The sequence below is a fragment of the Salmo salar genome, chromosome ssa16, assembly GCF_905237065.1.
Source record: "Salmo salar chromosome ssa16, Ssal_v3.1, whole genome shotgun sequence".
NCBI lineage: Eukaryota > Metazoa > Chordata > Actinopteri > Salmoniformes > Salmonidae > Salmo > Salmo salar.
In genome coordinates, this window is record NC_059457.1 from 36284992 (window position 1) to 36307635 (window position 22644).

At 41.3% G+C, this 22644-nt stretch overlaps 1 protein-coding gene across 5 annotated transcripts in view; it reads left to right on the plus strand.

Moving 5' to 3' along the window:
* LOC106573628 (NT-3 growth factor receptor) overlaps positions 1-22644 on the plus strand; it is a 289969-nt gene that overhangs the window by 229205 nt on the left and 38120 nt on the right. For all 5 annotated transcript variants that reach the window (XM_014148851.2, XM_014148852.2, XM_014148854.2 and 2 more), the window contains one exon: positions 14470-14658. In XM_014148851.2, the coding sequence (XP_014004326.1) occupies positions 14470-14658 (189 nt within the window). The remainder of the gene's footprint in view (positions 1-14469; positions 14659-22644) is intronic.

A 22644-nucleotide genomic window follows, 5' to 3' on the forward strand; every position in this document is an offset into this window, starting at 1 on the left:
AATCTACACATACCCATAGCATCTAAGGAGGAGACAAGATAGAGGGATGACAGAGAGAAAGAGAAAATGTATTGCCTTAGTATGAATTCATCATGAAGGCTCACAATTCATTCACCATTCAGCACTTTTATTGATGTGGGCCTCTAAAAGAGAGCAAAATGAAGGGACTGACTAATGTACAGTATGTTATTTTTTATCATTCAATATATACAGTGGCGATTTTAGCATGTAAATCTTGATGGGGAAAACTCCCCCAATTTTTTTGGGATGCATGACAACAAAGCCACAACACAACACAAAACAATACATTAATTGCACTATAAAGGCAAACTGTTAGGGCCTACATAAAGCTGTCCCAACAGCAGAGTGCTACTAGCAGTCCCAACGCCTTACCACAGCTATACCTGAGGTAAGCCTTGTCTAACAGCCAAACAGTTCATTCAGCCTCATTTATTAGCTGATATGGCTGACTTGCTTAAACAAATGTATATGTACAAACTATGGCATAAAGGGACGACGAGCGGATAAGAGTCTTTCGATTAAGACATTAATGAGCGAGCTAGGACGGATGTAGTCAATATAACTATTTGTTCAGCACTTTTGAAGTGTACAGCGACAGAATTCAGAAAGGAACGTTCTTACAGTATTCTCCCTGAACACCAAGTCAGAACTGTAGGATAAATAAAGGGGGCATATAAGCACACAATGAAAGCTCTTACAATATTCAATGATTATTTTTCTCTTAAATAGGCTATAGGCTACATGTGCACCACCAAGTCAGAACAGTCTGCAAAGTGATGAGGGGTGAGGCACATGGACTACTAACAGCTTATTACACAACATGCACTTAGTATTACTTTCTTAGCTACAGTATACATATCCCCCTGGCGTATTACATCGTTTATGCAGCAGCATTCAACACATTTTTGAACTCACCTTGTGCTGTGCTCACTTGAACAGGAAGGTGGCGCGGCGGTCCTTCATGGGCAAATGTTGTCATCAAAGTCTGGCATTCTCTGAACTGATTTGCTACAGTACACTATAAGAATACATTCATAATCCTAATAAGTGTGTGTTAATTTTGAAATTTTCATATCCTAAAAGAGATTCACAATGTGTGAGGACATTTTCCTTCTTTTTTGGTACAGCAAAATGTAGCCCCGCCCATTAGACCTTAAAGTGCTTCAGATGCCAATAATGGTCTTCTCAAGAATAGGAGGTGTTCTTAATGTTTTGTACACTCAGTGTAATGAACCATTATTAGCCTTCCCTGTGGCTCAGTTGGTAGAGCATGGTGTTTGCAACGCCAGCATGGTGTGTGCAACGCCAGGGTTGTGGGTTCGATTCCCAAGGGGGGCCAGTACAATTATTTTATTTGTTTAAATGCATGAAATTAAATGTATGCATTCACTACTGTAAGTCGCTCTGGATAAGAGCGTCTGCTAAATTACTAAAATGTAAAATGTAATTATCACCATAGAAAGAGTTAATGGAAGTGAGGGTGGTTACAGTAGAATAATTTATTTTGTATGTTGATTCATTTGACAGCTCTTTGTTTGATTGTATGATTGTTTAATGAGTCAAAAAAGCAAATACAAGGTTTCAACTTGGGCATCCAATAAAGGTTGTATTTTTAGCTGCTCTGTTTCCTTCCGCTTCCTGAGTCACTACTTGAATACAATTAAACAGGAACCAATCCAGTGGCAGTTCAGCTGAGTTGCCTCTGTGTTACAACAGGCTTTGCATCGCAGACGCCATGGGCGGCTCCTACAGTAATCACATTTGTTTTAGCTGCAGAGAGGGGCTTTGCTTCAGTAAACAACTCAGAGAGATGAGATACACCCTTCTCCACAGGCCTCCCCTGAGCTGATTTACACTTTTATAGCATGACATCCTTCTCAAACCCTCAGCACTGTTTGATTTAATAGAGCAGTATCCAGGTTCATCTGTTAATGATGCTGATTTTAAAGTGGGACTTTCTGGGTATTGTCAGGATTAGGGCTTGTTGTGGAAGATATTCAGTTATCTGAGATAGATGGCACCCAGTCTGTTGATTGTGTGTCAGTGATTAGATCAGTTGCAAGTTATGGTGGAAGTTACTGAGAAAATTGACTTCATTAAATAGTCTGTGTGTCCGTGTCTTGAATTGAGAGCATATCATGATGGATGTTGCGTTGTGAAAGAATATGGATATCACTTTCAGTGCATGTTGATAACCGAAATTGTTCCTGACATTATTATTATTTTCCTGCAGAACTTTTCACAGCTGTATAATAGAGTTTGTTGTTGTTTTCACTCTTTGCTGTATACGGAAGAGTATTAGGGTCAAGCGAAGAGAAACATTTAATAAACAGCAACGATTGATGATACTTGGATGATAATTTTTTGCACAATAGTGCTTTAAAAAAGTCGCAATATTTTGCTAATAAAGTGGCAATATTTCTAGAATAAAGTCCAAATTACATTTTTGAGAGAATGAAGTCACAATATTTTTAGAATAAACTCCAAATACATTTTTGAGAAAACTAGAATTTTAATTTTGAGAATAAAGTCTTATATTTCAAGATACTTCAAGACAGTTAAAATTCCTGCAGTTAGATGACCCGGTGAAACTATACTTTAGAATTGGCATTAGTAAGAAGGAAATCCTTTCTCTTTTAGCACATAATAACCATATTATTAGAAGTATTAGAACCTGGAAAATGTTGAGCCACAGATTATTTTCAGAAGGAGGAACTGTGGTTACATACATAGGTAGAGACGGGCAGGTTGTGTGTGTATGCAGGTGTACAGTGGGGGGAAAAAGTATTTGATCCCCTGCTGATTTTGTACATTTGCCCACTGACAAAGAAAGGATCAGTCTATAATTTTAATGGTAGGTTTATTTGAACAGTGAGAGACAGAATAACAACAAAAATATCCAGAAAAACACATGTCAGAAATGTTATAAATTGATTTGCATTTTAATGAGGGAAATAAGTATTTGACTCCCTCTCAATCAGAAAGTTCTGTCTCCCAGGTGTCTTTTATACAGGTAACGAGCTGAGATTAGGAGCACACTCTTAACCTCTCAGGGCTAGGTCCCACCCACTCAACAGCCAGTTGAATCCTGTGGCGCAATTTTCAAATCCCTTAAAATGCTATTACTTCAATTTTTCAAAAATATGACTATTTTACACCATTTTAAAGATAAGACTCTCGTTAATCTAACCACACTGTCCGATTTCAAAAAGGCTTTACAACGAAAGCAAAACATTAGATTATGTCAGCAGACTACCCAGCCAGAAATAATCAGACACCCATTTTTCAAGCTAGCATATAATGTCACATAAACCCAAACCACAGCTAAATGTAGCACTAACCTTTGATGATCTTCATCAGATGACAACCCTATGTAACGTTCGTCGCCTGGTGACGAGGAAGCGGACCAAAACGCAGCTGGGAGCGAACACATGTTTATTCAACACACTGGAATTAAACATGTACACAAAAATCAAGAAAAATGCAGATACGTTACGTGCTCAAACAAAGAGACAACACCCCACAAACAGCGTGGGGAAACCAGCAACTTAAATGTGATCCCAATCAGAGACAATTAGCGACAGCTGTCTCTGATTGGGAATCGACAGAACCCAACATAGAAATAAACCCACCTAGAGCCTACACAAGGCTAAAACGTAAACCAAACACAAACCAATGAAAAATACCTAACATGACACACCCTGACCCAATATACCCGAGTTCACCTGGTCAGGGCGTGACACCCTAGGACATTATGTTATACAATACATGCATGTTTTGTTCAATCAAGTTCATATTTATATCAAAAAACAGCTTTTTACATTAGCATGTGACTAGCATGTGACTAGCATTCCCACCGAACACTGCCGGTGAATTTACTAAATTACTCACGATAAACTTTCACAAAAAGCATAACAATTATTTTAAGAATTATAGATACAGAACTCCTCTATGCACTCGATATGTCCGATTTTAAAATAGCTTTTCGGTGAAAGCACATTTTGCAATATTCTCAGTAGATAGCCCGGCATCACAGGGCTAGCTATTTAGACACCCAGCAGGTTTAGCACTCATCAAAGTCAGATTTACTATAAGAAAAATGTTCTTACCTTTGTTGTCTTTGTCAGAATGCACTCCCAGGACTTCTACTTCAATAACAAATGTTGGTTTGGTCCAAAATAATCCATCGTTATATCCAAACAGCGGCGTTTTGTTCGTGCGTTCTAGACACTATCCTAAAGGCTAAATAAGGGTGACGAGCATGGCGCAATTCGTGACAAAAGAATTCTAAATATTCCATTACCGGACTTCGAAGCATGTCAACCGCTGTTTAAAATCAATTTTTATGCCATTTTTCTCATAAAAAAGCGATAATATTCCGACCGGGAATCTGCGTTTAGATAAACAGACAAAGGAAAAGAAACCATTCGGTCGAAGCGGGCACGCGCCTAAGCCCATAGTACTCTGAGTGGCCACTTGCCAAAAGCGATAGTGTTTCAGCCAGAGCCTGCCTCGATATCGTTCAACGTTTTCCCGGGCTCTGAGACCCTATGGACGACGTAGGAAGTGTCACGTTATTGCACAGATCCTGAGTCTTCAATAAAAAGAGCCAAGATGAAACACTACTTCTCAGACAGGCCACTTCCTGCTTGAAATCTTCTCAGGTTTTGGCCTGCCATAGGAGTTCTGTTATACTCACAGACACCATTCAAACAGTTTTAGAAACTTTAGGTTGTTTTCTATCCAAAGCCAATAATTATATGCATATTCTAGTTACTGGGCAGGTGTAGTAACCAGATTAAATCGGGTACGTTTTTTATCCAGCCGTGCAAATACTGCCCCCTATCCCCAACAGGTTAAAAGGAGTGCTCCTAACCGCAGCTTGTTACCTGTAAAAAAGACACCTGTCCACAGAAGCAATCAATCAATCAGATTCCAAACTCTCCACCATAGCCAAGACCAAAGAGCTCTCCAAGGATGTCAGGGACAAGATTGTAGACCTACACAAGGCTGGAATGGGCTACAAGACCATCGCCAAGCAGGTTGGTGAGAAGGTGACAACATTTGGTGCGATTATTCGCAAATGGAAGAAACACAAAATAACTGTCAATATCCCTCAGCCTGGGGCTCCATGCAAGATCTCACCTCGTGGAGTTGCAATGATCATGAGAACGGTGAGGAATCAGCCCAGAACTACACGGGAGGATCTTGTCAATGATCTCAAGGCAGCTGGGACCATAGTCACCAAGAAAAAAATTGGTAACACACTACACCGTGAAGGACTGAAATCCTGCAGCGCCCGCAAGGTCCTGCTCAAGAATACATATACATGCCCATCTGAAGTTTGCCAATGAACATCTGAATGACTCAGAGGACAACTGGTGAAAGTGTTGTGGTCAGATGAGACCAAAATGGAGCTCTTTGACATCAACTCAACTCGCCGTGTTTGGAGGAGGAGGAATGATGCCTATGACCCCAAGAACACCATCTCCACCGTCAAACATGGAGGTGGAAACATTATGCTTTGGGGGTATTTTTCTGCTAAGGGGACAGGACAAGTTCACCGTATCAAAGGGACGATGGACGGGGCCATGTACCGTCAAATCCTGGGTGAGAACCTCCTTCCCTCAGCCAGGGCATTGAAAATGGGTCGTGGATGGGTATTCCAGCATGACAATGACCCAAAACACACGGCCAAGGCAACAAAGGAGTGGCTCAAGAAGAAGCACATTAAGGTCCTGGAGTGGCCTAGCCAGTCTCCAGACCTTAATCCCATAGAAAATCTGTGGAGGGAGCTGAAGGTTCGAGTTGCCAAACGTCAGCCTCGAAACCTTAATGACTCGGAGAAGATCTGCCAAGAGGAGTGGGACAAAATCCCTCCTGAGATGTGTGCAAACCTGGTGGCCAACTACAAGAAACGTCTGACCTCTGTGATTGCCAACAAGGGTTGTGCTAGCAAGTACTAAGTCATGTTTTGCAGAGGGGTCAAATACCTATTTCCCTCATTAAAATGCAAATCATTTTATAACATTTTTGACATGTGTTTTTCTGGATATTTTTGTTGTTTGTTTGTTGATGTTTGTTTGTTGTTGTTGTCTCTCACTGTTCAAATAAACCTACCATTAAAATTATAGACTGATCATTTCTTTGAAAGTGGGCAAACGTACAAAATCAGCAGGGGATCAAATACTGTTTTCCCCCACTGTGTGTGTGTGTGTGTGTGTGTTTGGGTGGGTGGGAAAAAGTAGGGGCAAAACAAACAAATGCCCATCATTCTAATGATCTAATACACTCGTTCAAACAGGCGTCACTGCTCAGTCACACATATCAATCTAATGATCTAGTAACTCGCACGCACACACACCAAGTTTCCCCCAGGCAATTTTAGACTATAGGCATACACTCTTCTAATGGTCATGGTGCGTTATGAGCACAGACAAAAAACTTGATTGGCACTGTCATTGAATATGAAGAGAACTGGGTTGAGTCCCCGTCAATCTGCCCTCTGGATTCTTTACAACGTAGCCTAGGCGAACTCGTTGCAAAAAAATCTGTGCATAATGGAAACTATTAATGACCTTATCCATGGTGCTTTACTAACAGTAGTATTTCCCCCTTATGGTAACTATCCTTCTAACGACTATAGACCAGTAGGCTACGTGAGCACACCCAATAAAACAAATGATCTTGGGATCCTGGAGACTGGGGGCTATGTGTGTGCATGTGTTCCATGTCAAGCTGCTTCTCTAAATTCACTACAAACCACTATTTTGCAGCCCATTATAAACCTATAGCGGCCCACTAGATTGAGAACCCTAACCAGTAAGCTGATTGTACATTACAGTTGGCAAGTGAAAGTAAATTATAGGCCTAGGCTTCGGGAGGACTTTACAATGAAGCAGGGGTTTTACGCATGTTTCTATAGGAGGAGAGGCAACTCAAGGACCACTCCTGGATGCTGTTTGGATATATTCATAGATGGATTCTCCTTTTCTTGAAATAATCATTGATTTAAATATAGGCCTAGATAAATTATGATAGGTTATATAGGCTATAAAGAAATAATCACTGATCTGACATGACTAGGTTGGTAGCCTAGCATAATAACTCTTTTCACTACCCAGCTATCGGTGATGTCTTCAAGGATGGGAGGAAGGAAGGTTATCCCAAAAATAAGGGGCATCATCTCTGTTAAAGGCTACAGTTGAAGTCGGAAGTTTACATACACCTTAACCAAATACATTTAAACTCAGTTTTTCACAATTCCTGACATTTAATCTGAGAAAAATTCCCTGTCTTAGGTCAGTTAGGATCACCACTTTATTTTAAGAATGTGAAATGTCAGAATAATAGCAGAGAGAATTATTTATTTATTTTGGGCTGATTTGTTTTGATTTTCCCATGATGTCAAGCAAAGAGGCACTGAGTTTGAAGGTAGGCCTTGAAATATACTGCTAAAAAAATAAAGGGAACACTTAAACAACACATCCTAGATCTGAATGAAAGAAATAATCTTATTAAATACTTTTTTCTTTACATAGTTGAATGTGCTGACAACAAAATCACACAAAAATAATCAATGGAAATCCAATTTATCAACCCATGGAGGTCTGGAATTGGAGTCCCACTCAAAATTAAAGTGGAAAACCACACTACAGGCTGATCCAACTTTGATGTAATGTCCTTAAAACAAGTCAAAATGAGGCTCAGTAGTGTGTGTGGCCTCCACGTGCCTGTATGACCTCCCTACAATGCCTGGGCATGCTCCTGATGAGGTGGCGGATGGTCTCCTGAGGGATCTCCTCCCAGACCTGGAATAAAGCATCCGCCAACTCCTGGACAGTCTGTGGTGCAACGTGGCGTTGGTGGATGGAGCGAGACATGATGTCCCAGATGTGCTCAATTGGATTCAGGTCTGGGGAACAAGCGGGCCAGTCCATAGCATCAATGCCTTCCTCTTGCAGGAACTGCTGACACACTCCAGCCACATGAGGTCTAGCATTGTCTTGCATTAGGAGGAACCCAGGGCCAACCGCACCAGCATATGGTCTCACAAGGGGTCTGAGGATCTCATCTCGGTACCTAATGGCAGTCAGGCTACCTCTGGCGAGCACATGGAGGGCTGTGCGGCCCCCAAAGAAATGCCACCCCACACCATGACTGACCCACCGCCAAACCGGTCATGCTGGAGGATGTTGCAGGCAGCAGAACGTTCTCCACGGCGTCTCCAGACTGTCACGTCTGTCACATGTGCTCAGTGTGAACCTGCTTTCATCTGTGAAGAGCACAGGGCGCCAGTGGCGAATTTGCCAATCTTGGTGTTCTCTGGCAAATGCCAAAACGTCCTGCACGGTGTTGGGCTGTAAGCACAACCCCCACCTGTGGACGTCGGGCCCTCATACCACCCTCATGGAGTCTGTTTCTGACCGTTTGAGCAGACACATGCACATTTGTGGCCTGCTGGAGGTCATTTTGCAGGGCTCTGGCTGTGCTTCTCCTGCTCCTCCTTGCACAAAGGCGGAGGTAGCGGTCCTGTTGCTGGGTTGTTGCCCTCCTACGGCCTCCTCCACATCTCCTGATGTACTGGCTTGTCTCCTGGTAGCGCCTCCATGCTCTGGACACTACGCTGACAGACACAGCAAACCTTCTTGCCACAGCCCGCATTTGATGTGTCATCCTGGATGAGCTGCACTACCTGAGCCACTGGTGTGGGTTGTAGACTCCGTCTCATGCTACCACTAGAGTGAAAGCACCGCCAGCATTCAAAAGTGACCAAAACATCAGCCAGGAAGCATAGGAGAAGTGGTCTGTGGTCCCCACCTGCAGAACCACTCCTTTATTGGGGGTGTCCTGCTAATTGCCTATAATTTCCACATGTTGTCTATTCCATTTGCACAACAGCATGTGAAATTTATTGTCAATCAGTGTTGCTTCCTAATTTTGATTTGGACAGTTTGATTTCACAGAAGTGTGATTGACTTGGAGTTACATTGTGTTGTTTAAGTGTTCCCTTTATTTTTTTGAGCAGTGTACATCCACAGGTACACCTTCAATTGACTCAAATTATGTTAATTATCAGACGCTTCTAAAGCCATGACATCATTTTCTGGAATTTTCCAAGCTGTTTAAAGGCACAGTCATCTTAGTGATTTTTTTTTTTTTTCACCTTTATTTAACCAGGTAGGCTAGTTAAGAACAAGTTCTCATTTGCAACTGTGACCTGGCCAAGATAAAGCATAGCAATTCGACACATACAACAACACAGAGTTACACATGGAATAAACAAAACATACAGTCAATAATACAGTAGAACAAAAGAAAACAAAACGTCTATATACAGTGAGTGCAAATGAGGTAAGTTAAGACAATAAATAGGCCATGGTGGCGAAGTAATTACAATATAGCAATTAAACACTGGAATGGTAGATGTGCAGAAGATGAATGTGCAAGTAGAGATACTGGGGTGCAATGGAACAAGATAAATAAATAAATACAGTATGGGGATGAGGTAGGTAGATAGATGGGCTGTTTACAGATGGGCTATGTACAGGTGCAGTGATCTGTGAGCTGCTCTGACAGCTGGTGCTTAAAGCTAGTGAGGGAGATATGAGTCTCCAGCTTCAGAGATTTTTGCAGTTCCTTCCAGTCATTGGCAGCAGAGAACTGGAAGGAAAGACGACCAAAGGAGGAATTGGCTTTGGGGGTGACCAGTGAGATATACCTGCTGGAGCGCGTGCTATGAGTGGGTGCTGCTATGGTGTCCAGTGAGCTGAGATAAGGCAGGGCTTTACCTAGAAGAGACTTGTAGATAACCTGTAGCCAGTGGGTTTGGTGAGGAGTATGAAGCAAGGGCCAACCAACGAGAGCGTACAGGTCGCAATGGTGGGTAGTGTATGGGGCTTTGGTGACAAAACGGATGGCACTGTGATAGAGTGCATCCAATTTGTTGAGTAGTGTGTTGGAAGCTATTTTATAGATGACATCGCCGAAGTCGAGGATCGGTAGGATGGTCAGTTTTACGAGGGTATGTTTGGCAGCATGAGTGATAGACTGCATCCAGTGTGTTGAGTAGAGTGTAAACGTTTGACCCACTGGAATTGTGATACATTGAATTATAAGTGAAATAATCTGTCTGTAAACAATTGTTGGAACAATGACTTGTGTCATGCACAAAGTAGATGTCCTAACCGACTTGCCAAAACTATAGTTTGTTAACAAGAAATTTGTGTAGTTGTTGAAAAACACGTTTTAATGACTCCACCCTAAGTGTATGTAAACTTCCGACATTAACTATATTGTCTCAGCTATACCGCTAACTTAGGCTACCAATTGTTTACCTTATAGACTGGAGGCTGGACCTGTTGGCTGTTAGGATATAATCATGGAACTTAAAATGACTTTCTTAGGTGGGGCTTTACCCAAACCACTGCCCCCCGGCCCCATGGCTTTGCAAGGTCCATGACAGAGGTTTGGAGGCAGCCTTTGAGCCCAACAGGGACGCGCAATCCTACTCCACGCAATGTGTGACGTACATTAATAAGATAATATGCATAGGCCAATAAGGCTACTTCATTGGAAGTGTAGGCAAATGCCAATACACACACCATGCCAATACACACACACATTTGTAAGTTAACCTTTCGTTTTGACGTACATGTTGCTGGCTTAGCTGTTACTTTCTAAAATACACTATGCACGCGTTGGCATATGCAGGATATTGAGGATAACATTGTGCGAATTCGAAGGGAACCATGCCAGGGACAATGCCAAGTATCTTCGCAGTCGGACTACGCACCATGGCCGTTAGAATGGCTTTGCTTTGAGGATACTGTGTGTGTGTGTGTGTGTGTGTGTGTGTGTGTGTGTGTGTGTGTGTGTGTGTGTGTGTGTGTGTGTGTGTGATGCCTGTTTGAACAACACTAACCATTGCATGTGAGATTGACTCAAGTCTAGTGTGTGTCGTGGAATTAAATGATTTCTCCGTGCTGTTGATGCTGTGTCAATGGCATTGCTGTTGTACCATAATGCTATGCTTGTTGGGGCCTATGTGTCAACATGGATGTGACCTTTGTGTGAAAGGTGGTTTAAACAAGCAGTGTGTGCCTATAATAAGTCAGTCCAAGCCTGTCGAACCTGCCTCCCATGTCAGCGTGCTTGACCTTTCATATGGAGGGAACCATGAATAGGGCTGTGGCGGTCATTACATTTTGTCAGCCGGTGATTGTCAAGCAAATAACTGCCGGTCTCACGGTAAATGACCGTAATTAACATAAACACATTAAGCATCTCCTGGCTTCTACACAGACCTGATGCAGACCTTTTGAACATCTACATTTAAAAAAGTCTAATATCTCCATGTAATATAGCCTACACCATCACAATAAATCCATTATTTATTTTAGACAGATCTAAAGAAACATGATATGAACAGAATACCATACTCTGAGTTGTCCTTATCTTAGGCCCTGGTCCATTTAGCAGACAAGATTTGCTTAGAATTCCATGGCATTATTTTATATTATTTCATAGTGTGAAGAATACAATTGAACAAAATAGTAAGGATATAATAGAAAAAATAGAATAAATAAAATAAAATAGAAAGGATGAATAAAATAGAAAGGATATTTTCGCACACAATTTGAGGGAGTGCGCACATGTGGCTATTCTGTGTTGAGAGGTTAACAAAGTAACAGGCTGTACACACTTCATCAGTCTCTCATTCACAATTTGACAAGCATTTGATAATTCCTTGAATTTCCCGGCTGCATCCCCTTTGTGTGGCTGTAATGACCCCCCAAAAGAATTAATGCCTTTTGCGGCCAGTGGCCTTTGTGCCCTTGGGCTGAATATAATAATTCTAATTCCCTTCTCCCGGCTTCGTGCTGAAGCACCTCTCACTCATGTGACTCTCTCACTCAGGTGGCTCTCTGTCACATGATTGGATTTTTCTCACATGCTACAAGTGAAGACAGACACATCAGGTACGCAACTGCGCACGTCCTTATCCAATTCCAAGGCTTTTATTGACGATATTGGAAGAACTCTCCACATTTACTTTTCGTCAGCCGACAAGATGAGTCGGCCTAACAAACAGCAAAAGCACCAGCCTATGTCAATCTACCATCCCCCATAGTACAAAAGTTGACCTATTTGATTTTGTGCGGGAAATAAATATTCAAACATAGTCTGGGACAATTGTGGGATGTGATCAATTCCAAATGAATACAACCACTAGCATCAAAAAACAGTTTTACGCAATGAGCCTGACGCAACAGATCAGAACGTTTAGCTTAAAATGTTGAAAACCTATTAGGCTATTTCTTCACATTATAAGCTCACCAATGCGCACACGGCAGTAGGCTATGAGCACAGCAATGTGCACACAGCAGTTGGCTGTAAGCACAGCAATGTGCACACAGCAGTAGGCTATAAGCACGAATGTTCTATTAGCAGGAAAACACCATTATCTAAAGTGACCACAAATGCAATTATGCATGTAATGATTTTATTATAAAGGTACATTTTTCTGGTGAAAATGATCTTTCCCAAACTTGAAACTCACTGGCTGCGTATGTATGTCAGTTAGGCTGTACACTCGTTGTAAAGTGGATTAATGTGCTTCGTTTTAAGAAGTTATTTGGCCACTTTATTTGTGATACCAACCTTATCAAAACATATAGGCCTATGGGCTATGCTACATGAGGTGTGCGACTATGATTTGAAAAAGTCGCAAAAAAATGTTATGAGCTGTTTCTTGCCTTAAGCTGGGCATCATTCACAAGTGATAATATATCATTTTTTTACCTTTATTTAACTAGGCAAGTCACTTAAGAACACATTCTTATTTTCAATGACTACCTAGGAACAGTGGGTTAACTGCCTTGTTCAGGGGCGGAACGACAGATGTTTACCTTGTCAGCTTGGGGATTTAATCAACCTTTCGGTTACTAGTCCAACGCTCTAACCACTAGGCTACCTGCCACCCCAATCATTCACAAGTGATAGGCTAATATTGTCACCCATCTGACTATTATTGATTGAATCTTGTCTTTACATATACTAAATAATATATGAAATGTGTTTTGATTTAGAATAGACTATTATCATGCACCTGTCTCGAAACAGGGGCAGGGGAAAAAATACATGTCATCTATGCACTTAAATAGCGAATGGAGGATGCTTTTCCCGTGGCAAATTTTCATGCCAGCCAGGTAAGGTAGGCTATACTCCTGTTGTAAAAAGAAGAAATGTACTTAATATTAGGAAATTTGAGAAATAAATATAGTAGGCCTAGCCTATAGAAAGCTGATGGGATCCTCATCTTTTTAATAGAGGCCATCACTCTGTTTTCTCACGCAATTGCATAGCCTATAGAAATGTTGCGCGATTAGGTTTGCATTAATGTCAGAGTAATTAGAGTGACAATAGAGTGTTGAGTAACAGGCAGTTAGCAAGTTTGGTAGGCTGCTAATGACCATCAGCAGCACCAGAGCTTGGAGAAGATTAATTACTGTGACTAAACGGTCACGTGGAATTTTACTGCCATCATGACTCGTGACCGCCTATGTGGCGGTAGTACGGTCACTGTAACAGACCAATCCATGAATCCTATCTGTCTTCCCTGATCCCTTGTCAAGCCAGGATGTTGTGTGTGGCAGCTTGCAGTGAGTGTACACTGAGCTGCTATTATATTGGATCCATTTAATAGAGCTTGTTTTCTGCCCTAATCAGACACACTCTGTACATAGCCTAGTAGGAACACACTGTTAAATATCTGACATTCCCAAAACAATTCTTTAGAATGTACTCTACCGTTTATTGCCTGTTTCCGTTTTCTCACAGCTCTGTCAGAGTAGGAGCACAGAGCGGTTAGAGCGAGCATGGGATGGGAGAGGTAGAGTTGTGAGATGAATGGGACATTGATTTATTTGAGGGCTGGGTGAGGTTTTGAATTTTACGAATAATGGTTGCCCAGGGCCATTGTAGCAAAGACTGTTGGGTTCATAATTAGGCTAAGCCAGTTAATGCTCATTTAGATTGCTTAAAGCGTTCTGAGGGCAGCCGAGCTGAGCCGTACAGAGATAATTCTTATACTGACAAATTAGTCTGCATGCTTATTGCTTTCAGACATATTAATAAATTATGAATGGCCCAGCTCATGGATTTATCCTCCTGCATTCTATTTTGATTAAAATGCACCATCCTTTGTATGGTGGCAGACCTCTGCCTGATCGCTGTCTGACGGATTCCCTCTCCTTCTCTATTTCTTCTTCCCAATCTCTCTCTCTCTCTCTCTCTCTCTCTCTCTCTCTCTCTCTCTCTCTCTCTCTCTCTCTCTCTCTCTCTCTCTCTCTCTCTCTCTCAGAATACAAAATACTTTGGACATTCATATACATTGGATAATAAAGTAAAGGAATCTTCTCGTTTCTCCCTCCCTCCATCTCTCAGGACCAGTAGCAGTGATCAGTGGTGAGGAAGACTCGGCTAGCCCTCTTCACCATGTCAACCATGGCATCATCACCCCCTGTACCCTTGACGCTGGGCCAGATGCTGTGGTCATCGGGATGACCCGTATCCCTGTCATTGAGAACCCGCAATACTTCAGACACGGACACAACTGTAATAAGCCTGCTACCTGTGAGTACACATCAGCTCTGTTGACATTCACAGTCATTCTTATCATCCCTCTGTATGTTCCTATCAACATGGGCTAGTGTTAGCCCAAGGCCCAAAATGCCCTCTGTACCCCTTCAAACAGAAATAAATAATTTAGGCCTACCTTAAAAGTCTTTAAATTATAATTTTTGATGTCAGAGAGAAGCAGCACAGTATGTTTCACTGTAGGTGTGACCATTGTTTATTACATTTTTCACATACATTTATTAATACGATATAGATAAAAACATACTTAAATCATGTATGAGGCCCTGTGAGTTTCCTATAATTTTCCATGTTGCCTTGATCCCTCCTATTCTGGGACTGTGGGAATGTTTCATTCTTTGGGATTTAAAGCTATTGTTTACTCTCTGCAGGTAGTGCCATTTTGCTCTTTATATGATCCACATCAGAACCATGATTCAGAATTGGTTATGAAGATGGTGCGGACAGATATGGCAGCTCTGCCTTTAGCTCCAAAGCAACTTTGCATTATTTTCATTTTTTTGGTGTTATTTCTTACATTATTAGCCCAGACATTTTTTTGTGTTATTACATACAGCTGGAAAGAGCTTTTGGATACCAGAGCAGCGATATCTCACAAGCATTTCGCTACACCCGCAATAACATCTGCTAAAGATGTATATGTGACCAATAAAATTTGTTTTGATTTTGATTTACTGTCTTTCCAAATATGTACAGTATTTATGTCCTTTATTTTCTACCTCTACACACTGCATTGGCAGTGTAACCATTTCCACTGGTTCTCTTGTATAGGAATTCTTCTTTGTAAAATCGGCTTGATTTATCTGCCTCTAAAGATGGTGCCTCATGAATCATCCTCTCATGGGTTCTAGAAACCTGTATCTGAACGCAGACTATACCGGCTGCTGTATTCACTCATTGTCCATGTTGTGTGTATCCAAGCAACTCCTTATCGCCATTTACCTCTAAATACATTTTATTTGTTCACAAATGTTGCTCCTATTGGATTTCTTTTGAAGTTGAACCCCCAGTAATGTCCCCATTTTCATATCCCTTGAAGAAGACTGAAGAGCAGCTGATTACATTAACTAATGCTGTGCAGTCTCTCACATTGACTTTCCCCCCTCTTACAATTCTATTCGCAGTTGTCTTTTTTCCTAATGAATTGGTTTTCCTTTTATCGTTCCAAAAGTTGTGTATTGATTAAAGGCTTTGATCTCTGCTACAGATTTTTTTTTTTTTTTTTTTTTTTTACACAGATTTGTTTGAGTGTCTCCCCATATAGACTGATTGGAATTACTGTATGTGTCTATCTGAAAAAGAGTGAGTTTTGTAGGGAATTTGTAGCTGAGGGCTTAATTTTTCTGCAGGTGCTTTCAGTGCTATGTTATGCATGAGCCATTTAACAGGTCTCTTTGGCCATGTAATAGTACAGCATTTTATATACATTACCCTCCATAATTATTGGGACAGTGAAGCATTTTTTCTTCTTAATCATGGTAGCATTCACATTAATGTAGATGTGTTTAGAAAAATATTATATTCTTATTTACAATTAAAAGGGACTCCAAAATGACACAATACATTATTTACCATTCATTTCTATTGGGCACAAAATAATCTGAAACACAACCAAAACAAACAGAAAATCACAAGCTTGATGTAGTTGTTGTGTGCTATGAATATGAGACCAAATGCTTAACTTAACTTTTCACTACTTTAATATATACAGTGAGGGAAAAAAGTATTTGATCCCATGCTGATTTTGTACGTTTGCCCACTGACAAGGAAATGATCAGTCTATAATTTTAATGGTAGGTTAATTTGAACAGTGAGAGACAGAATAACAACAAAAAAATCCAGAAAAACGCATGTCAAAAATGTTATAAATTTCTTTGCATTTTAATGAGGGAAATAATTATTTGACCCCTCTGCAAAACATGACTTAGTACTTGGTGGCAAAACCCTTGTTGGCAATCACAGAGGTCAGCCGTTTCTTCTAGTTGGCCACCAGGTTTGCACACATCTCAGGAGGGATTTTGTCCCACTCCTCTTTGCAGATCTTCTTTAAGTCATTAAGGTTTCGAGGCTGACGTTTGGCAACTCGAACCTTCAGCTCCCTCCACAGATTTTCTATGGGATTAAGGTCTGGAGACTGGCTAGGCCACTCCAGGACCTTAATGTGCTTCTTCTTGAGCCACTCCTTTGTTGCCTTGGCCGTGTGTTTTGGGTCATTGTTATGCTGGAATACCCATCCACGACCCATTTTCAATGCCCTGGCTGAGGGAAGGAGGTTCTCACCCAAGATTTGATGGTACATGGCCCCGTCCATCGTCCCTTTGATGTGGTGAAGTTGTCCTGTCCCCTTAGCAGAAAAACACCCCCAAAGCATAATGTTTCCACCTCCATGTTTGACGGTGGGGATGGTGTTCTTGGGGTCATAGGCATCATTCCTCCTCCTCCAAACATGGCGAGTTGAGTTGATGCCAAAGAGCTCCATTTTGGTCTCATCTGACCACAACACTTTCACCCAGTTGTCCTCTGAATCATTCAGATGTTCATTGGCAAACTTCAGACGGGCATGTATATGTGCTTTCTTGAGCAGAGGGACCTTGCCTTGAGATCATTGACAAGATCCTCCCGTGTAGTTCTGGGCTGATTCCTCACCGTTCTCATGATCATTGCAACTCCACGAGGTGAGATCTTGCATGGAGCCCCACGCTGAGGGAGATTGACAGTTCTTTTGTGTTTCTTCCATTTGCAAATAATCGCACCTTGTCCATTTGCAAATAATACAATCTTGTCCCTGACATCCTTGGAGAGCTCTTTGGTCTTGGCCATGGTGGAGAGTTTGGAATCTGATTGATTGATTGCTTCTGTGGACAGGTGTCTTTTATACAGGTAACAAACTGAGATTAGGAGCACTCCCTTTAAGAGTGTGCTCCTAATCTCAGCTCATTACCTGTATAAAAGACACCTGGGAGCCAGAAATCTTTCTGATTGAGAGGGTGTCAAATACTTATTTCCCTCATTAAAATGCAAATCAATTTATAACATTTTTGACATGTGTTTTTCTGGATTTTTTTGTTGTTATTCTGTCTCTCACTGTTCAAATAAATCTACCAATAAAATTATAGACTGATCATTTCTTTGTCAGTGGGCAAACGTAGTAAATCAGCAGGGGATCAAATACTTTTTTCCCTCACTGTATATATAAGTGATATTGTTCCAATATATGTGCTCCCCTAAAATGCGGGCACTATGTACAAAAAGTGATGTAATTTCTAAACGGTTCACCCGATATGGATTAAAATACCCTCAAATGAAAGCTGGCAGTCTGTACTTTAACCCCATAGTCATTGTTTGATTTCAAATCCAAACTTTGGCGTATAGAGCCAAAAGAAGAAGAAATGCTTCACTGTCCCAATAATTATGGCGGGCACTGTATCTTACTATTACCACACATTCCTTTGCTGTTAGGCTACAGAATGTGATATTACTCTGTAGCAGCAGGCTACGTTTATCCGACCTTGCATGGAAAATGTACTCTAAGTGTACAAACATTCTGTAGCACCTTCCTAATATTGAGTTGCACCCCCTTTTGCCCTCAGACCAGCCTCAATTTGTCGAGGCATGGACTCTACAAGGTGTCGATAGCATTCCACAGGGATGCTGGCCCATGTTGACTCCAATGCTTCCCACAGTTGTGTCAAGTTGGCTGGATGTCCTTTGGGTGGTGGACCATTCTTGATACACACGGGAAACTGTTGAACATGAAAAACCCAGCAGCGTTGCAGTTCTTGACACCCCTTTCAAAGGCAACTCAATCTTTTGTTTTGCCCTTTCCCCTCTGAATGGTACACATTCACAATCGATGTCTCAATTGTCTTAAGGCTTAAAAACCTTTATTTAACCGGTCTCACCCCCTTCATCTACATTGATTGAAGTGGTTTTAATAGGTGACATCTCGAAGAGATCATAGCTTTCACCTGGATTCACCTGGTCAGTCAATGTCATGGAAAGACCAGGTGTTCCTAATGTTTTGTACACTCAGTGGAGATCATAACTGTATTTGGATCAATACTAAATGTTGGAAAGGTCTACATCCTCTCGAGACACTAATTGTTCACATTTCCGTGAATCTTTGAGAAAAAAAGATAAATGGATGAAAAATGATAGAGGCACACAGAGGCAAGCAAAGCCAATATCCACTGTTCCAGCTGATACACAATCAAGAAGTGCCTGGTGGCTGTGGAGAGAGAAACACATCATGAATGGCGTGTAAAGCGGCAGGATTTGTCATGTCAGATGGAGGACATGCTACAGTACGTGATGTGAATTTATACTCTCTTAGTAAAGATGAGTTACTGGCACTCTCCTGCAGCCACGGTTCTCATTAAAACCAGCAGGGCTATGTTTAACTAAATGAGTGGTCCCACAGCTCACACACCTGCCCCTGCACGCACACACACACACCTTCAATATAGTCCAGACTCCCGGGGCTTGCAGGGTTCGGAAGGGAGACCCAATGAGAGAAAAGGAAATCACATTTAGTCCTGAAAAATACATTGCAGGAGTTATACATTATACATTGCATGAATCTTTTAAGCCAATCCATCAGGTTCTCGTGTGTGTGTGTGTGTGTGTGTGTGTGTGTGTGTGTGTGTGTGTGTGTGTGTGTGTGTGTGTGTGTGTGTGTGTGTGTGTGTGTGTGTGTGTGTGTGTGTCTTACTGTGTGTCTCTGCATGTGATGGCTTTGTACAACAAAATATAAAGATTTAGTATATTGATCATTCATTATATAGTACTCTAGGATCCAAATCAAATGGGGGTGAAAATGAAGTACAAAATGCCCTTTATGACACTTTGTTCTATATACTAAACGAGGCATTGACTGTTCAAAATGAAATACCCAAAACAGACAGACACTCAGAGAAACACTGCTCGGATAAAGCTGACCTCATGGACTTTAAGTAGGCAATGATATATATTCAACCAATCAATGAGCAGAGAGGAAAAACCGAGACCTACTTCATCCTCGTTGACTTTCCTTCAAACAACACTGAACAATGTGGGTTTCTTTCCTCCAAGAGATCAGAAGAGTAGAAAGCAATGAGAATTTACACAGCGTACTGAAATTCACTGTGAAATTACTTTTTTTTATGCTTGATGTCTTAATGAACTGTATTACCTGTTATTTTTTTAAGCAATCGTCGAATATCATCCTCTTTTAGTGCAAGTGGGTATAAATGTTCTTCAAACAGTTATAGTACAGGACTATCATATTGGAAAGATATGACCTTTCGGTTTCTGATAAGTCATATCACTTTGTCTGTTTGTGATAATGGATTTATTCTAATATAATTAAGGTAAGACTCACTTGAGCTCTCTGTAGAAAAGATGTCACCAACAAGATGCTAACTTTTCTCTTAGCAGAGACGACAGCAAACCTTACCCAGCTCACTCCAGGGCTTTTTAATACATATTTACAGCAAGAGCGAGTTCCAGTAGAAATTCATGCCCCTGAGGGTGCTGTCGTTATTTTCTCTGTCTGAGCATAAATCACAGTGTTCCCCTCAGCCAGTCTAATGCCGCGGCTGATGAAGAATCAGGTCCATCATGGAAATCACCTTGTGTGGTTATAATCACTGATATTTCTATTACTCCGACTGCAACAGTAAATCCAATGGCTTCATCTAGTGTCACGCACATATCTGTGGCTTTCATTGATAATTCATCTGTCAGCTTTACCAGATATTTCTGTGGTTTATATTTAATACTAGATGCAGACGGGTTAGAATGGAAATGTATACTGAATAAAAATATAAACGTAAAGTGTTGTGTTGTAAAGTGTTGGTCCCATGTTTCATGAGCTGAAATATAAGATCCCTGACATGTTCAATATGCACAAAAAGCTTATTTCTCTCAAATGTTGTGCAAAAATGTGTTCATTGTACAACCCTGTTAGTGAGCATTTCTCCTTTGCCAACATAATCCATCCTCCTGACAGGTGTGGCATATTATTAAGAAGCTAATTAAATAGCATGGTCACTATACAGTTGCACTTCGTGTAGGGGACAATAAAATGCAACTCTAAAATGTGCAGTTTTGTCACACAACACAATGCCACAGATGTCACAGATGTTTTTAGGGAGAGTGCAATTGGCATGTTGACTGCAGGATTATCCACTAGAGAATGTAATGTTCAAGTCTCTCCCGTAAGACGTCTCCAACGTTGTTTTAGAGAATTTGGTAGTAAGTCCAACCGGCCTCACTACAGCAGACAACGAGTAACCACGACCAGCCCTCTCCACAGTCGACTTCTTCACTTGCGGGTTCGTCTGAGACCAGCCACCCAGACAGCTGATGAAAGTGTGGGTTTGCACAACCAGAGAATGTCTGCATAAACTGTCAGAAACTGTCTCAAGGAAGCTCATCTGCATGCTCATCATCCTCACCAGGGTCTTGACCTGACCGCAGTTTGGGGTTATAACTGACTTCAGTGGGCAAGCTCACCTTCGATGGCCACTGGCACACTGGAAAAGTTTGCTCTTCACAGATGAATCCTGGTTTCAACTGTACCGGGCAGATTGCAGACAGCATGTATGGCGTCGTGTGGGTGAGCGTTGTGTGGACATCAACGTTGTGAACAGAGTGCCCCATGGTGGTGGTGGGGTTATGGTATGGGCAGGCATAAGCGACGGACAATGAACACAATAGCATTTTATCGATGGCAATTTAAATGCGCAGAGATAACTTGACGAGATCCGTGCCATTCATCCGCCACCATCACTGCATGTTTCAGCATGATAATGTAGTGCCCATGTCGCAAGGACCTTTACATAATTCCTGGAAGCTGAAAATGTCCCAGTTCTTCCATGGCCTGCATACTCACTAGACATGTCACCCATTGAGCATGTTTGGGATGCTCTGGATCGACCTGTACAACAGCATGTTCCAGTTTCCCGCCAATATCTAGCAACGTTGCACACCCATTGAAGAGGAGTCGATGAGGCAAATGGTGGTCACACCAGATATTGACTGGTTTTCTGATCCACGCCCCTACCTTTTTTTTAAGGTATCCGTGACCAACAGATGCATATCTGTATTCCCAGTGATGTGAAATCACTGGGAATTAATTATTATTTTATGTATTTATTTATTTAAATTAACTGGTTTCCTTATATGAACTGTAACTACATACAGTAAGAATAGGAAATATTTTCACTGAAATGCACTAATATTTTACTTGAAGAGATACATGAAAAATGATGCATCAACAAGCTTAGAATCTGCAGTTAGATTGACATTCACTTAATTCATCAAGGAACTAATTTGATTAAATGTAAATTTACTTGAAATATTCATCATGAGTGTCTCTGTGGTCAGAGCCTGTACCCTCTGTCAGAATGCTCCCCCTCTCTGCTATTTACTGAGCTATTTACTGAGCTGCAGGACAGTCAGTTTAACTGCAGGGAGAGAGAGGGCTGATAGGAGCAGCACACCTTGTGGTCGGCTGGATTCCTTCCCACCTGCAGGTAGAAAATATGTGGGAAATGAATCCTTATTAGTGACAAAAAGACAGAGGACATGCCCCTGGCAAGGCCCATCCAGATCTGGCTCCGACTTCTACCTTTTCAGACAACCTCTTTGTTTTAGCACTCTGCCTGGTGTTTTAATGAAACAGGTAAAATCATCTGCCAGCTTGGTTTTATTTTTATAGCCTTGTAATATGTTCAGTGATGAAATGCAGATATGGCTAGTGCAGAGCTGTTGTCTAAATGCATTTATTCAGGTAATCACTTGAAGAGTGATTAGGCCAGAAGTATTTCAAATCACCTCAAAGTCAAAGACTTGGCTGTCTATCGGGAATGGTAGCAATGGCAAAGGTTACCAAGAAGTAAAACAAAATACCATTACTATATGAGAAAGATATAGCAACATTCACTCACTCACTCACCCACTCACCCACTCACCCAATCT